Genomic DNA, 25000 nt, shown 5'->3' with positions numbered 1-25000 from the left:
TGTGTGTGTGTGCATGTGTGTGGGGGGTGGGGGGGGGTGCATGCTGGGAAGGTGTGTATGGGGAGGGGGGTGACTGAAAGAATTGCTGAAGAGTTCTAGAAGTTCTTGAAGGTGGAGGTGTCATCAAAATGGCTGCCTTTTCCCAGTACAGCTGGTTGGAAAAAGCTGGGAATCTGGGGGAGTGGGTTGGGGGAGGGGGGGGAGGGGTACATGGGCGGGGGGCAGGAAGGGGGGGCAGCTTAAAACTGGAGTGATATTTAAGTGTGGAGATGAGCCAGGAGGCAGGGAGGGGTGAGACTAGGAATGAGGTGAGCCCCAGTAGAGTTCACTTACTGCAGACTCAAATCCCGTATTTAGAGGTTCAGAACTGGCTACTGTAATACTGGGGTTTAACAGACGCGCTCTCTCAATTATGCTCTATAATAATAAAAAACTTGTCATGCAGAAATCCTTTGGAAGTGAATAAAAGCTATCAAAAAAAAAAAAAGAAAGAATGCAATCCATAGAGGAACGGAGTGAGTTAAACAAGGATACATTCTTTTCTTTAACAATCTCTTAAAGCTAAGCGTGCTACTTACCATTCCGGGTTATTAGCCAATCATGCGATCTGTCTGCGTAAGCTGATTGTGAGCAGCTGGAATCCCCTCAGTGCAGATCAGACCGCCAGGGCTCAGGTACATAATGTATCCTGGAATAATTATGGGATTTAAGGAGATGTTAGGCTTTGTAAGTGCTTTCATTGTGACATTTTGCGAATGTTTGACAGAGCACACTCTCAAGACACAATGGCCCAAAGGCTGCTGGGAAAAGGGGGGGGGGGGGAGAGAGCTCCTTCAAAAATGTTTTAATCATTCCATAGCTTGTGGCTACAGGCACTGTCAGTGCTTGCGTAATGACAATATTTAACCGGCTCAAAATGATTGTTATTAACGGAGGCCAATGACTGTTGGTGACTTTGTAATCTTGGCTTGTTGTCAGAGGTGAGGCAAAATTGCATGTTAATTATTCTAATTATTGCTTCTTGCTCTTCGTTTCAGTCTGAAGGTGGGTGTCACCCGAAATCTGGCCGGTGGTTATTTCTGCACGGTGAAAGTTAAAGGTGCTGTGAAAGATAGCCAGGCCTTCATCCTGAACGCACCCCCTCTCTCTCTCCAGGGACACTTTAAAAAGTCCTGCCCTCTCCCTTCTTAAGGAAAGAGGCAGCCCTTAGCCCCGTCCATCCATCCATGCCTCCGAAAGGCAGTTATTTTATTATTTATTAGGTTTTTTTTTCTCTCTCCATAAATATATAGCATGGAAAATAAAGGGATAGATGAGGTCGGGGGAATCCCATTTCTGTTTGAGGTGTTCCGAGCGCACCGTTCTGGGAAAACTTTCTCCAGCCTTCTCCGAGAGCGCCCTAGCCAAACCCGGCCGCACCGTCTCCCCGTCCTGTGGCTCAGGACTTTAATTTCCATTCCTCTGATGGCTCAAACCCATTACCTCCCCTCTCCCGTGGGCGCCTGGCCCCGGGGGGAAAAGCCTTGGGACTAAGCCCCCGCAGCGCACCGCCACCTTCAATGACCGTACCCTACGTATATATTTGTTTATTGACTGCATATAGATTTGAATATTTGTTTTTTTTTTATCTGCCTCCCCCCAGCGAGGGCGGACAGAATCGGCTGTTGTGGGGTCCGTTTACGGTGGCTCTCCTGTCCAATTGTCTGTCTACTCCGGTGGCAAATCGATTTGAAGATCAAAGGCGAGAGGAGTGTTTTAAAAGTCCCTGGTGCACTGCGGTCTTGGTGTGTTGACGCTCTCTCTCTCTCTCTCTCTGGCCAGCACACACAGAGAGAGAGAGCGAGTGAGACAGAGAGACATAGAAAGAGAGAAGAGAGAGGAGGTGTAGACAAGGAGAGAAAGAGAGGGAGACAGAAAGAGAGAGAGACATGGAGAGAGAAAGAGAGAAAAAGACAGAAACAGGTAGAGACAGGGGGAGAGAAGGAGGTAGATAGAAGCAAAGAGATGGGAGTAAAAAGAGGGGTAGACAGGGACAATGAGAGAAAGACTAAAAGGTAGACAGACATAGTCCAGGACAGAGAGAGAAAGAGAGAGGGTGAGAGTGAGAGAGAAAGAGGTAGATAGAAGCAGAAAGAGAGGGAAACAAAGAAAGAGAGAAAGACAGAAATAGATAGAAACAGAGAGAGGGAGAGAGAGACAGAGACAGAGAGTGAGAGAAATAGGTAGACACAGAGTGTGAGAGAGAAAAAGGTAGATAGAAAGAGAAAGACAGAAATAGATAGAAACAGAGAGAGAGCAAGTGAGGGAGAGAGAGAGAGAGAGAGAGAGAGAGAGAGAGAGAGAGAGAGAAAGAAAGCAGAAGCCCCAGGATAGACCCATAAGAGAGGCAGAAGAAGCTTGGTATGATCTCTTTATCTCCACTCTGCAGCCATTGTCTCATCCACACAGGAGTACACAGAAATACAGCATACAGTACGCAACACTCCTAGGCATCACATCCACACATGCACACACAGCCACATTACTCTGTTTGCTTTTTATGTGCTTTCAGTCATTAAATCCTACTGCTTTTTTTTGGCTTTACTTTTACATCCCACAGTTTTCAAGGAGTTTAATTAAAGAGGCCAAGGAATATTTATCCAGTATTTCCCTCAAATTGATTACAATTGTTTATTTTCTTTTTGAGGGTTTTTCTTTGTTTTTGACTGTAAAGCACGGAGCGGGGTGCTGACTGTAAATTTTGCCGTGACAAATAAATATCAATATTCTTATGGAATGAATTATAGCACAAGCCATGTAAATAGATCTTAACAAGGTATTTAAGCAAACACATTTACAGTGAAAATCTTAAATGAATTAATATCTGTCCAGTTTTTTTACTGCATTCCCTTCAGGTCCCGTCATTCACCTGTCCACTTCTACAGGATATTCAGTTCCGAGAGCCCAAATGAAGGTAAGCAGAGATTCACTGAGGCCTGCAGTACTGTAGGTTAGCTTGGTAGAGGCATAGGACAGCTCTGCAAGTCAGCGTAATTTTAAGATGCTAAGCTGCAAAGCGTTCCTCATCAATTTAGAGTAAAACAATGATCTCTCAGAAGCCCACGGTTTGGGATCAAATTTGAACTCTGTTCAAACTGTCGCCATCAGTCCCACAGAGCAACTCAAAATGGTGGCTAGAGTCGCTCGGGGATGGTAGGGTTCCATTCGGCTGGAAGCAGTGACTCTCCTCTTGCACCAGCGACCCCTACTGGCGGATCAGGCCCCTGCAAGTCTGAATATTAAGCCTGGCATTCATTCATTCATTCATATTAACTCTGGCATTCAGAAGTGAGCACATGTGACTGCTCTCGATAATCAATAATGGAGGGGGCGATGAACTTTCGAGAAAACAAAAAATGATAGTAGTCTTTAATTTAATTTAAGACCACACTGATTTGGTCGTGATCGTAATGCAACTCATCCCAGCACCCCTCTAAACTCCAAAAAACTAAATAAACAGCGTGAGCACGTGAATACTACCGCACGACGTAGGGGTCTCAGTTTCACTGGTGACTGAGCTACACAAATGATTCATAAATAGCTTGAATTCCTCTTACATTAGTCATTTGGCACTGAAATGTAGTTCTATCCATATTTTTAATTTGTTCAAATTCAAGCCCATTGAACCATGAGCACTGACCTTCTTTTTTTTTTGTTTTGTTAATTTACAGATTTTAAATACCTCTAAACTGTAAATTAACAGAGCAGTTTAAATACACCTTTCATAAATCAATCATTAACCAGTTAAGAGAGATTGTCCTTTTTGCAAAAACCCACAGAATAGCTAGCATAAATAAAAAATAATATGTGGAAAAATTAGACACTGCCCACTTATTTCGGTTAATTTCTTTTTGCACGAAACATCGTGCCTGTCCGAGTGCAAAAACATGTGGGGAAAAAAAAAAAGCGATATATTAACGCGGGCACAGCTGAAATCCTGGTGTCGGAGGCATGGGATTCCTGCGTGCCAGCGGCATTCCGGAGCGAAGCGCTGTGACCGCGACTTTGTGCGAGAGCGCAAAGCGAATGCCGCGGAGAACATTCCAGGCACCGCGGACCCTGTCCAAATCGCACACGATCTGCTGCCGCGGGATCGCACTTGTGTTTTCAGACAGCGGCACAAGATGAATTGCTTCCTACAGATGTGATCCGTACCCTTATTTCCACTGCCTGCCGTTCTGCGGCCTGTTCATCCACTCAGACGTTCAGAGTGGTTATGGAATAAAGGGAAAGCTTTTGGTGCGACTTTAAATCGGTACATCTGTTACATATGTACAGCAAATCATTGCACCAGGTCCCTTTGGGTTAATTTTATTTTTTAAATTTTGACCTTTTTTCAAGTGTTTATAAGAAGAAAAGACAGATACAACTGTCCATGCCCACTGATATAAGCTTAATAACCTTTACTGTTGTTTTGTTACACAACAACGTACACAATATAAGAAAGTATGATTGTTATTTTTTTTAAACGGCTTTGAAAATAAAATGTTGTAGAGGTGGAGAATTGTGATGGCAGGCTGCATACACGCAAGCATACACAAACCGAAACGCGAACGTGAACACAAGCGCACGCAGACACGCACATGCACACACATACGCGGGTGCACGCACACACACACACACACACACACACACACACATACACACACACACTATTGTACCCACAAATCACAAGTACTAAGCACTGGGGCTTCAGAAGAAAGCAGACGGCTCTTTAAGGCCCTATAAACTGACTCACTGTTCAGAATATAATCCGGCGGGTCAGGTCTCATCTGAGGCACAGCCCCCGGGGCCCAGAGCTACAGTTGTGGGGCCCTCTGTGTCCCTGGCCCTGGATGAAGCCGGTATTGTTGGACCGCATAGTTCTGCCATGCAACAGATTTTCTCCTTCCTTTTCATTCAGCGGCAACCGTCGGCCTGGTCACATAACGCGGGTATTTTTAACCGCTTGAATCACTGTTACTGTCAGTATCGTGTGGGCACTCCACTTCAAAGGTTATAATAAGACATCTTATTGTCACCATGAGACACCAGTGCAATATAAATAGACGATATCAGAACACAATAGCAGCGTACAGAAAAAAAACACAATAACAACATATTTAAAATATGGCAATATTTATAATGACTAAATTACTATACAATTGTTATTTCATAGGATCAGAACATGAAAATGAAAATGATCAGAACTCATTGAAAATATTATAAGTGAGAAATGTAAAGTAGTGAAGTCATTGCTAACATTAATAAAAAAATTCATATTTCTTGTTTCATATCAGATATGTATATTCCATATTATATTTTCTATATGTTATATTAATGATATTATGAATTAAACATTTGTAGTTTTCCATCTGAAAAGAGAATTTTGGTAATATAGCCAGTGATGCTTGCAGTTTTCTGTTCCAAGAAAATCCGAAACCGTTTCCCTTTTTACAGTGTGGTAAGGAAGCAATCCGTTCTTTTATTTGAAGAGGTTGGAGGTGAAAGTGAAAATTGATGGAATCTGTATTTTGTATCTTTTCTTTCAAAATCTGCCTTTGTCAGTTATCCTTTCTATAGGAGCAATAAATTACTGATCACATCACAGGAGAAATTGTACCAGTGTCCAAAGAAACTTGTGGCAACCTTTTTATGTTTTCCTGTGGCAACCTTAGCTCATTCCTGGGTTGCCTAAGGAACTCTCGATATCAGTTGAATAAAATCTGAAAACTAATAAATGCCATGCACATGCCTGACAGATCAGCAATGCAGATTTCAAGATGGAGAAATCAAGAATTAAATCCACCATTTGCAATATCTAAAAATAAATCATTACCTTTTCACCCATTGACTTCCTCGTCCTTGTTCTTTAGTCAAAAGAGGAAATCGAGTTTCCTCTTCTAGGCCAAGTACAAGAAAAGGCATTTTTGTAATTGTTTAAATACTGGAATTTGTGCTAGAAACACAATGATCAATGATCATGATCAACAACATTACTATTTTCAACAACATTACAACAACCAATACTTCATGTGTATTTTACTAGCTATGGATGTGATGCTTTAATATTGTGGAAGAACCTATGCACTTGTAAGTCGCTTTGGATTAAAAGCGTCTGCTAAATGACAAAAATGTAAATGTAAAATGTATTTCCACAAAACCACTTGTGAATTTTCTATTCACTCAAAGCTACATGAATACACCTCATACTCATCTCCTACAATCAGCGACAATTACAAACGGACCTCATTCTGACCCTAGCTGCACAATCGTTTCATGTGTCAGTCAGAGCTTTAGTGTGAATAAAGCAGAGAGGAAGATGAAGAGCCAGACCAAGATGGCTCTGCATATTTAACAATATTTAAAACGAAATGTGCGCAGCAATTTTCAACCGTAGACGGGTTGAGCATTACCATTTCTCGACTGCTCTATATTCAATACTACACTCAATTTATCAAAACAAAAACACAAAATTCAAAACAGTGAACTGTTTTTGCAAAACATGACACAAGCAATTTGTTTTTAAATCGTGCCTCAAGAAGAAGAAGAGACTGAAATCTGTGGGAAAACAAGTGAAATGTGCGTACAGTAAAAAAAAAAAAAGATTTCTTTTTACATATTAACTTAAATAAATTGTAAATTGGGTTCATAACACCAGTTTTAGTGCATAAGCAATCAAGAAAAACTGAGCAGGCCGAGCTAGCTAGCGAGTTCAGGGCAAATATGAGTCTCCCATCATGGTGTCCTCCATCACCACCAAACATGATTTTTACTGCACCACCCATCTGCATGTTCTTCTGGACTAAACTCCAAACCCTTCTAATCTCAACAGAGCTGGGAGCACACAACTAAAGCAAACTCTACATGTTGCACCCTCAGAAATAAAGACACAGTTGGGTTACATTTTTGTTCTTCAAGGATCAAATTTCCCAAATGTACCCTGAGGGTACAGAAATGTTCTCTTTGGGTACAAATGAGCATGCTTTCCAAGCAAAGACAAGGACAAATTATATATATTGCTGGCTATGCACCTATAGGGTACCGCCCCAGTGACAACCATCTGTACCTTTTTAGGCAGTTTTCATACCTTTATATCTGAGAGTCTTCCACTCATCCACAGTTGGCTTTGATCTCTCTTCATTCTTTCCAGTTGGGTTCATGCCACCATATTCAGCCCTTCCTCAATCCTACAGAAGACGTTTTTTTCCCTGCGTGGCACTGGAAGCCTCATGTTGATGATCTTCATGAGCGACAGTCTTCTCCCGGCGATGGAGGTGGGGGTGGAGGTGGAGGTGAAGGTGGAGGTGGTGTACGTAGGTTTACAGTAACGGTGAAAGCACTGGGATCTGTCATGCCAGGATCTTTGCCCCATCGCTTTGCCTGGGAAAACATTTCTCATAATGTTGAAGAAAACCTATGTCCACATGGGAATCAAACGCACATTTTTCTTTTGTGTCTAATTCTGTGTTTATATAAACTTGGCACACTTACTTTTTTTTCCTAGTGCTATCTGAACGTGTTGGAAATTGTCTTGTACATTACATTTTTGTCCTCCATATCTCAATATGGAATTGAGTTCCATATCTTCTGTTAGCGTGGTATGATAAAGCTGAAAACATTTTGAGCATTTTGGCTAATATTTTTATTTGCCAACTAATGTGAAATTGCTGTTCAGTAAGAGTTCCAAAATTGTACGTGCCTCATTTTCATGCAAACTGCTGATTATGGAATGTTGTTATCTTGCTTTTAGATTTGTGATTCATCTGAAAAGGTCTGAGAACCTGAGATACTGGGCCTTATGCAAGAATATTTTTGTATCATAAATTTCTCTTACTCTTTGTGTATGAAGGCATACTAAGAGTGTGCCACTTCGGATTCGACAAATGTACCTAACTTCAGAAATAATCAATGCAGTTGCTGAATCTTGATTCATACTTTATCTGCAATGCCTAGTTTGAAAGTTTGATCCGAGTGGACTGCAAGGCTCACCATAGGAAATGAAGGTCTGGACCACTCAAAAATGTAATGTTGTGTAAGTGAATGTACCAAGTGATACACGTGATTTAAGAACAGATCTGTTCGTACAAGTGGTTCTTGCATGAGGCCTACTGTCTCAAGAAATGTGTGTAAAATGAATGAGAAAACTCCAGAGGAATTAAAAGCAAGATAATGTTTTCCTCAACAACTGCATAAACCCGATAAAAACCCCTCCCTGCAGTTTGATTCTACAGCCATTTTGAAGGCTGTACCACAAATTAAAAAAGAAAAACTTAACTGACCATCTTCCCTCCTTGTCGAGGGAGGCTTTCTCCGCACACAATTTGCCCTGGTTTCCTGTTCATTTCTACCAGTTAAAACAGAAGCATTGCGTGTTGACAGGCCCCCTCCTGAAACCGGAAGCCTATCACCGAACACATTAGATTCCCATTTGCTCGTGGACAAGGACGACTGCTCACTTACACCTTGAAGAATATTTCATTAAGTTTAAATATATTACTGTTACACTTTACACGTTGTGCTGTTACTCTTTACAGCAGAAATGTCTGTACCCATTCGTCCTTCATAGTTTAATCACCATTCAAATAAATTTGTTGAGGAAATTTAATTTCATTTTTTTTCTAAGCGGCCAGTCTGTGGTTTAGCCTGAGCCTTGTACTGTACATCAAACAGGCTGGGGGCAGCCTGTTGCCTAGTGGCTAAGGTGCCTGTAGCCTCCTGGCTAAGGTGCCTGTAGCCTAGTGGCTAAGGTGCCCGTAGCCTAGTGGCTAAGGTGCCCGTAGCCTAGAGGCTAAGGTGCCCGTAGCCTAGTGGCTAAGGTGCTTGACTGTGACCCAGAAGGTTGGTGGTTCAAGGCCCGATATAGCCACGTATAGCCATGTATAGCCAAGATCTGCACAGCAGTTGGGCCCTTAATTCCACATTGTTCCGGGGGGGGGGGTAGTCCCCTGCCCAGTCTAATCTTCAGATTCAAGCAGCGGGCTAACACGTCGGCGGAGACAGAGAGGAGCCATGGTCGGTGATCCGTTTTTAGAGCTTTAATTGATAACAGTTACGCCAGTGTTACAATAGAGACACGACAGGCTGAAGGTAGAGTAAATACAAGTTCCCACTACTCTAATACTTCATACAGCAGAATAAATTATGCCATGATAATACACACATGCTGAACGGAAATATAATAAAGCAGAACACGGATGCAAGAAAAACAGCAATAAACAGATTAGGAGTCAAAAAGGGGGTCCGAGCGTGTGGCGCTGTTCGCGGGGGCCGGGGAGGGCGGGGCGATGTTTGGGGGGGGGGGGGAAGAGCCATCGTGATGACAAAGTCACATAGTGCTTCCAATATCCCAATGTCCATTAATGCAGGTGTTAGAAATGAGTGCTATACACTAGAAGCATTTTTTAAAATCTTCTTAAATTTTTTTCTTGTTTTTTTTCTCTTTTTTTAAAAATACACAAAGACAAAGCATTAAAATGAAGGGATTTTTTTTTTTTATCAATCAGTCTTAGTTATCGCAGAGGTTCAGGTCCTTGTTCTGGATCGAGTGGCTTTACTGCATCTTGTTTAGTCATTCGTGTTTTTTCTCTTCCTGTAGATATGGCAGGGTCTGGGGGGGGGCGTCCATCATTCAGGTCACAGACGTCCCATCGTTCGGTTCGAGACCACACCTCTAATCTATTCCGGGAGCTGGAGGTCTTCGGTTCTCAGGTGTTTCCAACATTTCTCAAATGGTTTCAAAATGGTTCAAAATGGGGGACGATAATGAACCAAAAATGCAAATCAACAAATTTTTTTAAACTCCATTTGCAAATTGGTCTATAGTATTGGACCCAGCGTTCTGGATGAAAGACCTTGAAGCAAGGAGGGCTTCACTTGCAGTTATGACAGTAAACACAACACAGTTTCCCAAAATCTCAAGCCCAACTCACGGTCCTTCTCTGAGAACTGACATATGTCCTTCTGTACAACAGGGCCCCGGTACTTCAGATAAAATCTTCCATGTATTTTCAACAGTTCAGCAATATTTAAAGTGGGTATTTCTCATTTAAAAGAAAAAAAACAAATATCTTATTTTAACAAGGAATGGTTGCTTTCTGTGAACAAAAGCAGTAAAATCTGTATTTTCTTTTTTAAAACACCAATACAACATATTAAAGAACAAAAAAAGAACAAAAAAAAAATCTTTATTATTAAGGAATGTAACTCAGATATACATTGCAAGACTCCGAGATCCCCCCTTTCACTACCACTGGACATTCTGTTTTAGTATAAAACATACTCTTTATACACAACCAATACACAACCTTCTTTGTCTACTGTACAATTAATTTTATATGTGACTAAATAGATTGTGTCCAATATCGACTATGAGTGCTACACAAATGTTTCATACTTAGTTTTCCTTAAAAAAGTTTTTTTTTTTTTTGTTTCTTTTTTTACACAAATGCGGATGGAAATGATGTGAGTTGGTAAGGATCCCGTTGAGCAGGGGTCAGACAATCCTAATGCAGTGGGCTTGCACATTGGGGTTGGGGTTGGGGCACAACTCCTTAGCCCTTCTGTAATTGACAGGCTTACTTCTGATTAAGGAACGGTGAGTTTGTAGCACTCAGTGAATCTGTAGCTGAAATGCATGCGGACGCAACGCCTTCGGGCCTTTTTTTGGATTTGTTCAATTATAAACAGGCTACGCGCAGAGAGGACCTGGTTTGTATTTTGAGGATGTTTTTAGGAATGTTCTTGGAATGGATTTTTGTTTTGGTCAGAGCACAAAGAATGGAGTCGATAGAGAATGCTTATATTGGACGTAATGAAAAATGTTCTTTAGACGCTGGAACTTAGATGAAAGAGAATAAAACGTCTGAAGCCTAAAATGCAAAAGAGCTACTATTTAACAATCATTCTAATTCATAAATTGGAAGTAAACCATCGTAAGGATCATACGGCTGTGTATCGGTGTGGGGGAACACTGCAGTTCTGAGAGTCTCTTGTTAAGTGGCTGGTAGCGTAGTGGTTAAGGTAAAGGACTGGGACACGCAAGGTCGGTGGTTCTAATCCCGGTGTAGCCACAATAAGATCCGCACAGCCGTTGGGCCCTTGAGCAAGGCCCTTAACCCTGCATTAGTCTAATCAACTGTATGTCGCTCTGGATAAGAGTGTCTGCCAAGGGAGGACCTGGTTTGTATTTGAAGATGTTTTTGTAATGTAAAAGTTGCTGTTTGGGAGAGGATGAACGTGGAGGTGTTTTTGCTCTGCATGGGTGTGGGGGAATGTGGCAGTTGTGAGGGTCTCTCGTTAAGTGGCTGTTCGGGAGAGGATAAACATGGAGGTGTTTTTGGAATGTCGTGTCTTCCTCATTTTGCACCAGCAGAGTGTATCATTCTGCCACCCTATCGGTCAGCTGCGCTTCCCTGGGGCTGCTAATATAGCGGGTATTTGTTTTGGTCTGTGTTCGGGTAATACTCATGGGCCCGTTCTCCCTGGGCTTTGTGCTGTGGTCTAAGAGTCAAGAGAGGTGGAAAGTAGAGGCCCGGTGGGCAGGGGGGTCCTCTTGGATAGGTTCTAATGTTTAGGACATACTTCAGTTTTCTCAATCCTCATTCTCCAAGCAGGACTCTCATGCCTACGGCCTGTGCCTGACGGGGTGGCAGAATATTTGGGGTGTGATTTCGGGGAGGGAGAGGTGGGGGGAGCAGCCCGTTGGCCTTTCGATGGAAACTCATTCCGGAATGGCCCCGCCCAGCCAAGCCAGACTTCCCGTGGAGCGGTACAGTTCTTTTGGAATGTCAAGTTTAGGAAGATAACCGGAAAGGTCAAATCACTGGTGTACATTAAAGAGCTGAGGGAGGAGGCAGGGAGCCCGTGGCGACTGCAGACTGGAAAACCGGAAAACCGGAAAACCACACTCCATCCACATTCTCCGACCACCTCAGTCACCCGTCTGTATTTCACAACAGTGTCTAATAAAGAAAAAAAACCTCTACAAATAAAATAAAAAAAGTAATTACAATAATTATAACAACAACAATCATAATAATAACATAATAATAACAATAATAATAATAATTATAATAGTAACAAATATAATCGTAATGACAATCACTAATGAACTACTATAAACAGCAAGGTCCAGAATCTGGTGGGAGAAACAGCTACGGACATTGTCTGGATGTGCTAACGTTTGCTGCCGGCGGGCAGTGCTTTTGATTTTGGCCGAGACAATCGTTGCTCATTTTGCTCAGAGCCCCTGAAGCCCTGAAAGGGTCTCTTTGTGAAGTGGGGGGGCAGAGTGGGGGGGGGGGGCAGAGCCTGACGCTCACGGCTGGTTTCGGGAATGGTTTCTTTTCCAGGATTTTCAGCATCTTTCGCCGCCTCCATCAGACTCATCTGGCTCACACTCGAGTGCTGCTGAGATGTCTCCTTCCCTCTTCTTCTGTCATCATGCAGGCGCACACACTCACACACACACACACAGACACACACTCAGACACACACTCAGACACACACACACACACACAGTCAGACACACACACACACACACACACACAGTCAGACACACACTCAGACACACACTTACACCAACACACTCAGACACCCACCCACACACACACACACACACACACACACACACAGTCAGACACAAACTTACACCAACACACTCAGACACCCACACACACACTCACAATCACACACACACACACACACACACACACACACACACACACACACACACTCACAGTCAGACACAAACTTACACCAACACACTCAGACACCCACACACACACACACACACACACACATAGTCAGACACACACTCAGACACACACACACACACACACACACACAGTCAGACACACACATATGCACAGTCAGACACACATTGTCACACACACACACATACACACACACAAACAAACACAAAGAGTCAGACACACACACACACACATCCACACACACATCCACACACACAGTCAGACACACACACACACACACTGCGGAGCTGTTGTGGCTGGTTTGATGGAGAGGGGGCGTGTGGCAGAGTGCTGGTGAAGTGGGGACCGTAGTTCTTGTGGGGACTCAGTACGCCTGGCCCGTCTCCACCTGCAGCAGGCCCAGCACGGCCGAGTGCTCCCCCAGCTTCATCCTCCGCTGCGTGGACAAGCTCACGTTCTTCGCCAGGTAGTCCACGGCAGCTGAGGAGCACACAGACAGCGTGTGAGAGGGTCCCGGGGGACGGGGGGGGGGACGGGGGGCTACACAGGATTATACAGCACAGATACTCATCCACATGCACACACACGGGCGATCCCATCGCAACTGGCCGCATACCTCAATACAGCTACATAATAGAGAGTGATGAGAGTTCTTTCCTCCTGACGGGTTATAAAAGCATATGTCAAGTCTCCTATGTCGCTGTATAGGACTGTGTCACTCAAATACCCTGCAGTTGTAGTGCCAGTTAGTGTGGAATTGCCCGTACCCATTCTTGCTTTCACTACTACCGCTTTGCGGTAGTCCATCCCTGCCTCTGCTCTCCCTCTTTCCCTCTCTCTTTCCATCCCTTGTTCTCTCGCTCCATGTTTCCTGTCCGTATCTCTCCCTCTCCTTCGCTCTCTCCCTGTCTCCCTCACTTGTGGCGTGGGCAGCCTGCCCTCCGGTGTGTGTGTGTGTGTGTGTGTGTGTCACTCACACTCCCCCGGTTTGCCCTCATTAGCCCTGTCATCTGTGCTGGCGTGTTCTCCACACCTCCCATCCTCTATCATTTACATCAGGAAACGCTGCTCTCCCCATTCCATCGCTCATTTATCTCACGCTCACCCTGCGCCAGGGTGAGGACAAGACCATACAATACAGCCTGCACACACACACACACACACACACACTCACACGCACACACACATACACACACACGCACGCACACACACACACACACACACACACACACACGCTCACGCTCACGCACACACGCACACACGCACGCACACGCACACGCACACGCACACGCACACGCACACGCACATGCACACACACGTGCACACACGCACACGCTCACGCTCACGCACACACACACACACACACTCACATACTCACACACACACACACTCACACACGCAAGCAGACATGCACACACACCCTTATTCGCGCGCGCACACACACACACACACGCTCACACTGGACAGAGAGAACATTTAACTTGTAAGAACACACCCAAGAGAGTGTATGTGTGTATGTGTGTGTGTCCTGTGTGTTAATTCCTGTGTGTGAGTCCGTGAGTATGTGTGTGTGTTAGTGTGTGTGAGTGTGTGAGTATGTGTGTGTGTTAGTGTGTGTGTTAATGTGTGTGTGAGTGTGTATGTGTGTGTTAGTGTGTGTGAGTGTGTGTGTGTTAGTGTGTGTGTTAATGTGTGTGTGAGTGTGTGTGTGTTAGTGTGTGTTAATGTGTGTGTTAGTGTGTGTGTTAGTGTGTGTGTGTGTGTGTGTGTGTGTGTGTGTGTGTGTAGGGGAACTGGAAGCTGGAAGGAGACCTGCTCCACACAGGCCGGTGTGACTAACAGCAGCTCCCCAGGGCAGGGCCCTGATTGGGAATATCTGGTCCCGGGACTCTGCAGGAGATTTTTATCAGGAGCACGTGTCCGCGCTCGCCCACAGGCAGCGAGGGGGCCAGGGGCCGGCCCAGCCGGGGAGGCGAGTATTGATCAGCCTCACACCTCACAAGGTTTCAATTTAACAGCCCCGGCTAAAGACATTAGACTGAGGAAGAGACGCGGCCAATAGGTCGAAGGGTCACGGGGACAAACCGAGGACAGTTTGGGGAAGGAGAGGCGGTGGGGCAGAGACGGAGGAAACACCATTTAACCCCCCCCCCCGTCTAAAACAACCCCCCCCTCCCCCACGGTCCCCTAACCCAGAGTCATAATGTAATTACACTTTACTCAGATAGGATTTGATCCGGACCCAGCTTTTAACCTTGAGGTACTATTCCGCTCACAAGAAAAGGACTCTTAAGGAGGGAAAACGTACAGTCAATCCATCAGCTCCAGAGCGATCTCCACCAGGAGGGGGAGCTGACCTGCCCTGGCCTGGATACAGAGCCTCATTCCCAGCCTGATCGCCGGTCAGCAGTGAGCGCGGGCCCCCAGACCAGGGGGAGCGTTATTAAGGGCCTGGCTGGACTAAAAACCCGCTCAGGTTTGGGAAATGTCCCCAAAAATCCACAAACGGACCTCCGATGTCACTGTATTTCTGAGCGTGTGGCCGTGGAAGTCCACATCGTACTGAACCGCGCTCCTGAGGCTCAGCGCGACGCTACGACAGCGGAGCAGAAAGGGCGGCTCAGATTACCCAGCGAGGCCGCAAGAAGAAGAAAGAAAGAGAAGAAGAAAGAAAGAGAAGAAGAAAGTGCTACTGTAAAAAGTAGAGATGAGGATATCAGCGTTTTGGCAGATCTCACATCTCCCCCTGCCCCCTGCGGGCCGGGGCGGGGACGCAGGGCGCCCTGTGAGGGCGCTCCCCTGTCAGGGGTTATCATCCCGCCCTGTCGTCGCCCGGAGACGGCGGTTGCCGTGGCGGAGACGGCGGTTGCCGTGGCGGAGACGGCGGTTGCCGTGGCGGAGACGGCGGTTGCCGTGGAGCCGCCGTGCGCGGGCGGACCGTGCCAACGCTCTGTCACGATGACAGTAAGTCGCGGGCGACGGATCGGGGAGGGTTCTGGGAGAAAGGGAGCTGTCAGGAGAGACGGGGCGAGCGGGAGGAGGTGCATACCTGTGGGTGGGCCAGCTGTCCGTGGAGGAGACGCACACACTGACAGCTGGCACAGACTTAGACCCCCCCCCTCGCCAGGGGCGTCTTCTGCTGTCACCCACGCTCAAATCCCACTCAACTCTGCGCTGACACACACACACACACACACACGCAACCACACACACACACACGCACACTCACACACAACACACACACACACACACACACCACACGCAACCACACACACTCACACACACCACACTCACACACACACACACCACACACACACACACACACACACACGCACACTCACACACACCACACGCACACACACTCACACACCACACGCAACCACACACACACACACACTCACACACACCACACGCACACACACACACACACACTCACAGCGCAAATCCCACTCAACTCTGCGCTGACACACCGAGTCACTCCCTCCACTTCACACGCTACTGCACACGCACGCGCACACACACGCTAATGCGCGCAAACACACACACACACACATACACAAACACATATGCGCACACACACACACACACACACACACACAAACACATACGCTAATGCTTGTAAGCATGTGTGTGCAAATGAGCGCAAACATAACATAACACATAAATATACACAAACACACACACACACACACACACACACACACACACACGGAAACCCGCACACAAGCGCACGCACACAAAGTTGACCTTTAAACCTTAAACACAGCGTGATGGCAGCATGTTAAATGTCACATGGCCCCACCACCGGGCGCCGTGACTCAGAACCGGGCCGTCACGCCGGGCCCGTCAGGGAGGGGAGGGGGGGTCGGGGGTACTCACTCTGGCCGTACTGGCTGTACTGGTATCCGGCGGCGACGGGGTCCACGCTGTAGCTGGTGGTGCTGTAGGTGGGGGGGCAGTAGGACTGGGAGGAGGCCAGGCTGTCCACGCCCTTGATGGAGTCGGAGCGCTGGCTGCAGCTGGCCGTGATGGGGTTGGAGGAGTCCAGGCCGCCGTGCAGGGGGGAGATGGAGAAGTCGTGCTGGGACTGGGGGGGCACGGCGCTGGGGTTGCTAAGGATGCTCATCACCTAGGAGACGGGGAGAGGAGGGGGTGGGGGGGGGAGGGGAGGGTGTGAGACCAGAGGCTCTGTAGCACTTCTGGGCCGGGCCGGCGCACCGAACAACCGCCTCTCAGCTGCTGGCAGCCCCGTGCCGGCGGAGTGCTTCAACAGTTGCCAGTGCGCCACTGGAGCTAGCGCGCCCCTTCAAGCTAGCGCACACTCGACGCTAGCGCTAGCGCTAAAGTAGCACAACCTCAACACAGAAGCGCCAAAGCAGGCCGCACTGTTTGTGCTAGCTGGAGCGCGGCGGAAACATCGCAGCGGTCCTCTTGGAGACGATCTTACAACTTAAAGTCATTGACTGCTCGTTACAAAAAAGAAAAAAAGAAAAAAAAAGAATCAAACGGAGGCCAAAAGAGTGATCCTTCCGAGGGAGGGCTAACAGCTTTGTGTGAATGCATGGCGCAGGGGGAGAGAGAGAGAGAGAGAGCGAGAAAGGGAGAGAAAGGGAGGGAGAGAGAGAGACACAGCGAGAGAGAGACAGAGAAAGAGAGAGAGAAAGGGAGAGAGAGCGAGAGAGAGACAGAAACAGAGAGAGGGAGAGAGAGGGAGAGAGAGGGAGAGAGAGAGAGAGAGAGAGAGAGAGAGGGAGAGAGAGGGAGAGAGAAAGGGAGAGAGAGAGAGCGAGAGAGAGAGCGAGAGAGAGAGCGAGACAGAAACAGGGAGAGAGAGAGAGAGAGAGAGAGGGAGAGAGAGAGAGAGCGAGAGAGACAGAAACAGAGAGAGAGGGAGAGAGATAGAGAGAGAGACAGAAACAGAGAGAGAGAGAGCGAGAGAGAGATAGAGACAGAAACAGAGAGAGAGGGAGAGAGAGAGCGAGAGAGAGATAGAGAGACAGGAACAGAGAGAGAGATAGAGAGAGAGACAGAAACAGAGAGAGAGAGAGAGAGAAAGGGAGAGAGAGAGAGAGAGAGAGAGCGACAGAGACAGAAACAGGGAGAGAGAGCGAGAGAGACAGAAACAGAGGGAGAGAGAGAGAGAGCGATAGAGAGAGAAAGAGCAGGGAAAGTCGCCGCGTCTGTCTCGGGGCGCTGATAATAGCAGCGGTCCCAGCTCAGCTCGCGGTGCCAGGAAGCCGGTGTCCTCAGGCCTACATCACAACAGGCACACAGGGACACATAATCTCCAGCCCTCAGCCATCCCAGCAGTGCCCTGCTCATGAATAATTATAATATTAAAAATAATAAATGCTCACATTAGATCCCCCCGGAGATTAGCCCGTGCGCCGCGCGCTACGTCTCCTTTAAGCCGTTGGCCCCGAGCGGGCGACATGTCAACTGCTCATAAAGGACCAGCGCCGTCATTGTAAGAGTTAATAACACAGAGAATAATGCAGGATGTACAGTTAAAGACGGACAACAAGCTCCAAAGACAAATGGTAAATAAATAATGTTGCTGATATTATTATCTTCACCATCGCTGTTACATGCTTCTGGACAGCAACAAAGAATGGCTGTCAGCGAATGAATGTGCTTGCTTCTTTATGTTGAAAAAAAAAAAAGAACATCCACTTAAATATTATGTAAGATAGTTTTTTTTTTTTTGTGTGTGTGACAAAAGACGCAGCTTAAATCTCAACGTGTAAATGTCACTCTCCCAGCAGACAAATTGGAGAGCCTGCAACTGAACTAACAGGGTAGCCTCTTCAGCCTGGAAATGCACAGATAAATCTGTGAATTCAGAGTCGAGTACTGTCACTAAATACCTTTTATCCTTTTACGCAGTAAATTCCTGAGACATTAAAGAAAGGAATATTACTGTGCTGTGGAGGTTCCTGACCGTTTTAGTCTCAGGACCCTGTGAAATGTCTCCCCTTAGCCTGAGGAAGCCCATCTCAATGAAACTCTTCACTTCTAATGGTAAATGGTTGGCATTTATATAGCGCCTTTATCCAAAGTGCTGTACAATTGATGCTTCTCATTCACCCATTCATACACACACTCACACACCGACGGCGATTGGCTGCCATGCAAGGCACCGACCAGCTCGTCAGGAGCATTTAGGGGTTAGGTGTCTTGCTCAGGGACACTTCGACACAGCCCGGGCGGGGGATCGAACCGGCAACCCTCTGACTGCCAGACGACTGCTCTTACTGCCTGAGCCAATGAGACGACTGCTCTTACCGCCTGAGCCAATGAGACGACTGCTCTTACTGCCGGAGCCAATGAGACGACTGCTCTTACTGCCTGAGCCAATGAGACGACTGCTCTTACCGCCTGAGCCAATGAGACGACTGCTCTTACTGCCTGAGCCATGTCGCCCCAACTTCTGACATGTTTACGCACATCCGGCTGCAGTACACCCTCTGCTGCCTGCAGCGGACCGCTATTTAACACACCGGTACATCAGTCTTCAATGATCCGTTATGGACTATGGAGCTATATCAGATCTGATATAGGTCTGTCATGCAACCAAAATATTTACAAGTTGATATTTCATAAATTGCAATGGTCATTAAATGAAGAATGGTGAAAACCACCTCAGTCAGAAAGTTATCAGATATGAAATCAATAAATATACTTTTGATGCCTTAGGCCTCCTTTATCCGCCCCCAATGGTTTTGGATCTCAGTTAGGGAGCTACACCTGTGAGAGGCAGCCACAACAGGACCGGTAAAGTGTACAGCACACCCCCCTCCCCCAAAAAAGACTGATTGGACTCATGGGTTTGGGGCCTGCAAGCAGTTTAGCGGTGAGAGAGAGAGAGAGGAAGAGGAGAGAGAGGGAGAGGGAGAGGGAGAGAGAGAGAGAGAGAGAGCGAGAGAGGAGAGAGGGAGGGAGAGAGACAGAGAGAGAGAGGAGAGAGGGTGAGAGAGGAGAGAGGGAGGGGAGAGAGAGAGGAGAGAGGGAGAGGAAGAGGAGAGAGAGAGGAGAGAGGGAGAGAGAGAGAGGGAGGGAGAGAGAGGAGAGAGGGAGGGAGAGAGAGAGAGAGAGGGGAGAGAGGGAGAGAGAGAGGGCAGAGAGGGGCCATGGCGAGGCTACCCTCACATGCTCTCCATTGCCTCCTCCACATCAGGTTTGCGTTGCTCCTCTCCACGCTCACACTGCCCTTTGGCCATCTCTGTGTTCGGGCTGCTAAACCAATTAGGCCATCATGGAGCTGCTTAGAGTCCCCCCACACCCCCCAGCACACTCCTTCCCAAATATCAGGCGCTGAACGGGGCTCCACAGGGTTCCGGATCGGGGGGAGGAAAAACAAAATGGCGGCAGCCGCAGTTGGGACCAGAAAAGTTTAAACAAAATGTTTAAAAAAAAAACTACACCTGCCACCATACTGCCTACTACTATTTCATGTTTGAAGAGAAAATATTTTTTGTAAAGTTTGCTGGTCAATACGCAGCGCTCGAAGCCGATTACATGCGCGAAAAAAAGGCCAGCAGGAATATTCCCACGTTAAATCCATCGGCAGCGGAGGCAGAGGGCCGGGCGCTGTCGTGTGACGCGTATTCCGGCCAGCGCCATTCCGGCTCCTGCCGTGGATCAGCGAGGGGGACGCCGCGCGCAGCCCCTGTGATTCTCGGGGCGGGTTATGTACGACACGGAGCCGAGAGTCACGGGGGTCACATCCTGGTTACTGGCCAAGGTCCTGAGGAGTGCACTGCAGGGGGGGGGGCTGATGGAACAGCCGCTTTAATTGGCACTCGATTATATTGGTTCCCTTTTATCTTCCCAAATGAATTAAATGCCCGGGAATCTGGGCTATGCTAAAATCAGTGTTTCTAATTATAATTCATGGATTTCAGCTGTAGTTCCTCAACAGTAATGACCTTCTTTTAAAACTGCCAATTATTTAAATTGTGTCTTTTCTTTTTTTAGAAAAAAAAAAGGGGAAAAAAAAGACGGCCTCACACAGGGCTTTACTCCATGAATTCACGCCATGAACAGCTCTCCTTCTCACAAGAACAAAAACACACAAAAACAGGGACTCACAGAACCCACACCCTTAACACTTACGCTCAGTTGTTTCTGTAATTCTTCTGTGTCTGTAAGTTTGTTTTGCTCTGAATTGAAAGTATGCAAAGATGCCTTATCGAGCACCTGTTACTGCGGAAACGATAGTATCAGGTCCGAGAAAAGGGTCGATTCTAATGGCTTGAATTTCTCATGAAAAACTTTCAGAATGGAGTGATATGGCTAATCAGCACACCTCTAAGTATTTAACCAGGACACCCACACACACACACACACACCAACCATATTGAAGAAAGACAACAGCTAAAGACGATGGCAGACGTCAGGAACACCGCAGAAAAAAGACCACACCACACCTTACAGTGGACTCCCACCCCACACCCACACACCCACACACACACACACACACATTCACATCCACACACCCCACACACCCCACACACACACACACACACACACCCCACACACACACACACACACACACACCCACACCCACACACAGTCACACACCCACACCCACACACACTCACACACACCCACACACACACACACTCCACACACTCACACACACACACACACACACACACACACACTCACACACCCACACACACTCACACACACCCACACACACACTCACACACTAACACACACACACTCACACACACACCCACACCCACACACACACACACATACTCACACACCCACACACACTCACACACACACAGTCACACCCACACACACACACACACACATACTCACACACCCACACACACTCACACACACACACTCACACCCACACACACTCACACACACACACACACACACACTCACACCCACACACACACACACACACATACTCACACCCACACACACTCACACACACACACACACACACACTCACACCCACACACACACACACACACATACTCACACACTCACACCCACACACACTCACACACCCGCACACCCCACACACCCCACACAGGCGCATGTCACAGAGTGCCATTATTCCGTGTCGGGCGTCTCCGCGGGAACGCTGTTTTTAATCAGATGAGCGGGTGTCAGAGTGGGGCGGGGGGCGGGGCCGCGGGAGCGCCGGGCGTCTGACACCGCCATTCAGCCGGGCCGGCTAAGCGCCCTGTAACCCCGCCGATGCCATTATGGCGGCTGAAAGTGGAATTATTCAAATCTTCAAATTTAGCATAACCTTATTGACATCAATTAAAGCGCTGAATTGGGGGTACTCCGCCGCGGCGAGGGCCAGAGCCGGGCCCTTTATGCGCCTGGCGGGCCGTGGTGGGCCTTTGTCAGCTCAATCGCTGCGCACCGCGCCCCTGTACCCCCGCCCCCCCCTGTACCCCCCTGTCCCACTCCCACTGCCGTCCTCCAGTGAACGGGACACAGTGAGCCCCCTCAGTGTCCCCCATCACACTGCTGTCCTCCAGGGAACAGGACACAGTGAGCCCCCTCACTACCTCCCCATCACACTGCTGTCCTCCAGGGGACACAGTGAGCCCCCTCACCACCCCCCCCATCACACTGCCATCCTCCAGGGAACGGGACACAGTCAGCCCCCTCAGCACCCCTCACACTCACCCGGCCCAGTTTCAGCTCCTCTGCTGGGCCGCCCGGGTCACGGGGAGGGGGTACGGGGACCCCAAAAACCCGAGAGGGGACTGTCTTCGCCAAGTGTAGAGAAACTGACTTCCTGTACCTTCCTTACTTACTCACTTAAGCTGAACAGAAATTGTGTCTACAGTATAGCAGTCATCTATGGCAACTGTCTTTTGTGATTTGGTTGGTGGGTGCGTGGGAGAGGGTTAAATGCTCAACAGTTAAAAGTGCTCTGAATTGGCATTACTCCATTGAGAAGGTTGTTTTTTTTTGACAAGAAATTAAAATAGCAATAGAATCTCCAATTTTCTTGGATCTGATAAAATGATTTCCCCGGAAACAAGTGCTTGAAACAACATTCAATTCTGAACAAAACAAACTTATAGAAACAGAAGAATTACAGAAACAAGTTTACGGAATCTGAAACTGCACTTTCGGAAAAACAGATCTACCCTTCTACATGTAAGTATAAGTAAACTGCTTAAAATGCTGCATAATTTACTTTTGTATTCACTTTTACATTTACTTATCTATATTTAATTGACAAGTTGAAACTCCCTTCTCTCCGAAGAGGATCTTTGACTTTGGTTTTCTGTTAATACAGAGAGCAGTGCATTAGCCTCGAGCTATGACCTGAAGTACACAAGATAGTGGGGTACTACAGAACTTAAGATGGCAGGAGAAAGGGAAAGAGAGAGAGGGAGAGCGATAGACAGAAGGAGAAAGACAGGGGAATGGAAAGAGCAAGATAAATAGAGAGAGACAGACAGGGAGAGAAAGAGAGAGAGAGAGAGAGAGAGAGAGAGAGAGGGAGAGAGAGCCTAGAGCTTGTCCCGGGCTGTATTTGTAATCTATTATTTCCTGCTATACTACCATCACTAAATAAAAATCAATATTCTTTCCACATGTGAGACACTTCTCTATCTGATACCAGGGAGTGCGGGAGGAAGCCCGGCTGACTTGTCAATCACCCCGGCTGACAAACAACGCCCGCGGGGCGAACGGGCCCCCCAACCCCCCGACGCCGCGCCCCGGCTCTCTTCAACTCTGCACAAACACCGCCACTCCACTTAACTTTCTCTCCCCTGTTCAAAGGGCTCCCCCCGCCCCCCCCCACCACCCCCGCCCCTCCCCCCGCTCTGCCAAACAGCCTCTCAGTAGCTGCATTTTCGTTTGTTGCTCGCTCTTGTGTGAGTGCTGCTGGTGTAGATAATGCAAGCCAGGGCCCAGTTTAAAGGACATTGCTCCAGGGCGTTCCCTGCCTCTCTCGCTCGCTCTCGCTCTCTCTCCCTCTCCCCCTCCCTCTCTCTCTCTCTACAGATAGATTACTTTATAAATAATAATAAAAAAGTAATTAATTCTCTCAACTTCTGAGGCCTTCTGGCCCGAGGCGGGAGTAAATGTAAAAGTGTAAATTGATACAATGTGCATCCTTTCAGATAAATAAATAGTGTGTTTGCGGCTCAGAAAGGCACCCTTTTATGCAGGCCTAATTTCCTTAACTGTCAAATTATATTTTTTGTCTGCTTAAGTGTTTGACGTGACTCCTCTCTTTGTGGAGTTTCTGTCGCCGAAAAACAACTGGGCTCCCTCTCAGCTGGAACGGAGTGGAAGTGGTAACTGCCACAGATGACAATGATTTAATAGCCTCCTCTCTCTCAAAAGGGACAAATGGTGCGCTAATTTAACAGAACTGGAACTAAACCTTCTCAAGAGGGGCTTAATGATGGCCCATATCCCTCCGAATCAACATTTCTGTCTTCCCTTTATTCCCCCCCCCCCCTCTCCGTTTTTCCACAAATTTCTCTTTGTGCGAATATCCACATTCAATATTTCTTCCACAAAAGGATGTATTTACAATGAACTGCCTCGTAGTGAGGAGGTGTGAGATAGGGGTGTTGGACTCCTGGTAATACTGGTCAGTCAGATTTTTGTTTCTCTTGGGACTCATAAAACATTTTATAGAGGGTCAGGCTCTCTATAAAACAGGACTGAAGACGCTAAGCGGTGGACACCTCGTCCGGTAAACATACAGGTACTTTCTGCACATTTAGTGTGCGAAGAGACGCACACACACCAGCAAAAGAGCACAAGGTGCAGAGTCAAAAGGACTGGCCTTGAAACTGTGAAATAAAAACATTCGCACACTTGTTGTGACGCTAAAAAAATGTAATCTAACTGTAGAGATGGACTATTCGGCCATATTTAATATTTTATTGTTCTGATGAAGGCTTGATATGGCCGAAACATCAACTCTCCAGTTAGATTTTTAATATTTCGATTTTTGAGCATTACAGCAATTGAGCAAGTATTTTTCTTTCACAGTTTTTGGCACATCAACCATGAATGTGGTCAGTGAGGAAGCAGGGTCCACAGACTGCCAAACTGAGGGACCCCACGGGCCGTCCCGTCCCATATTACTCCCAGAACCAGAACCAGAACCAGAGCCAGAACGACAGACCAGCCAAAACGTCTGAGGAGCATTAACAGACATCAAACATCCTTTCCGATCTTCGCCCCCGATGGCCGGGAATCAACGCAAATTCAGTTCTTCATTTTCACTTCCTTTACAGACTGAA

At 47.2% G+C, this 25000-nt stretch overlaps 1 protein-coding gene across 3 annotated transcripts in view; it reads right to left on the bottom strand.

The window, feature by feature from the left end:
- Positions 1-13020: 13020 nt before the first annotated feature.
- pax7b (paired box 7b) overlaps positions 13021-25000 on the bottom strand; it is a 270684-nt gene continuing 258704 nt past the window's right edge. For all 3 annotated transcript variants that reach the window (XM_061256818.1, XM_061256816.1, XM_061256817.1), the window contains 2 exons: positions 16614-16863; positions 13021-13214 (listed from right to left, as the gene is read on the bottom strand). In XM_061256818.1, coding sequence (XP_061112802.1) covers positions 13099-13214; positions 16614-16863 — 366 coding nt within the window. In that variant the 3' untranslated portion in view covers positions 13021-13098. The remainder of the gene's footprint in view (positions 13215-16613; positions 16864-25000) is intronic.

Source organism: Conger conger, chromosome 10 (assembly GCF_963514075.1).
Source record: "Conger conger chromosome 10, fConCon1.1, whole genome shotgun sequence".
Taxonomy (NCBI): Eukaryota; Metazoa; Chordata; class Actinopteri; order Anguilliformes; family Congridae; genus Conger; species Conger conger.
The sequence above is the reverse complement of the archived record's forward strand: the minus strand, read 5'-3'. Positions and strand labels throughout refer to the sequence as shown.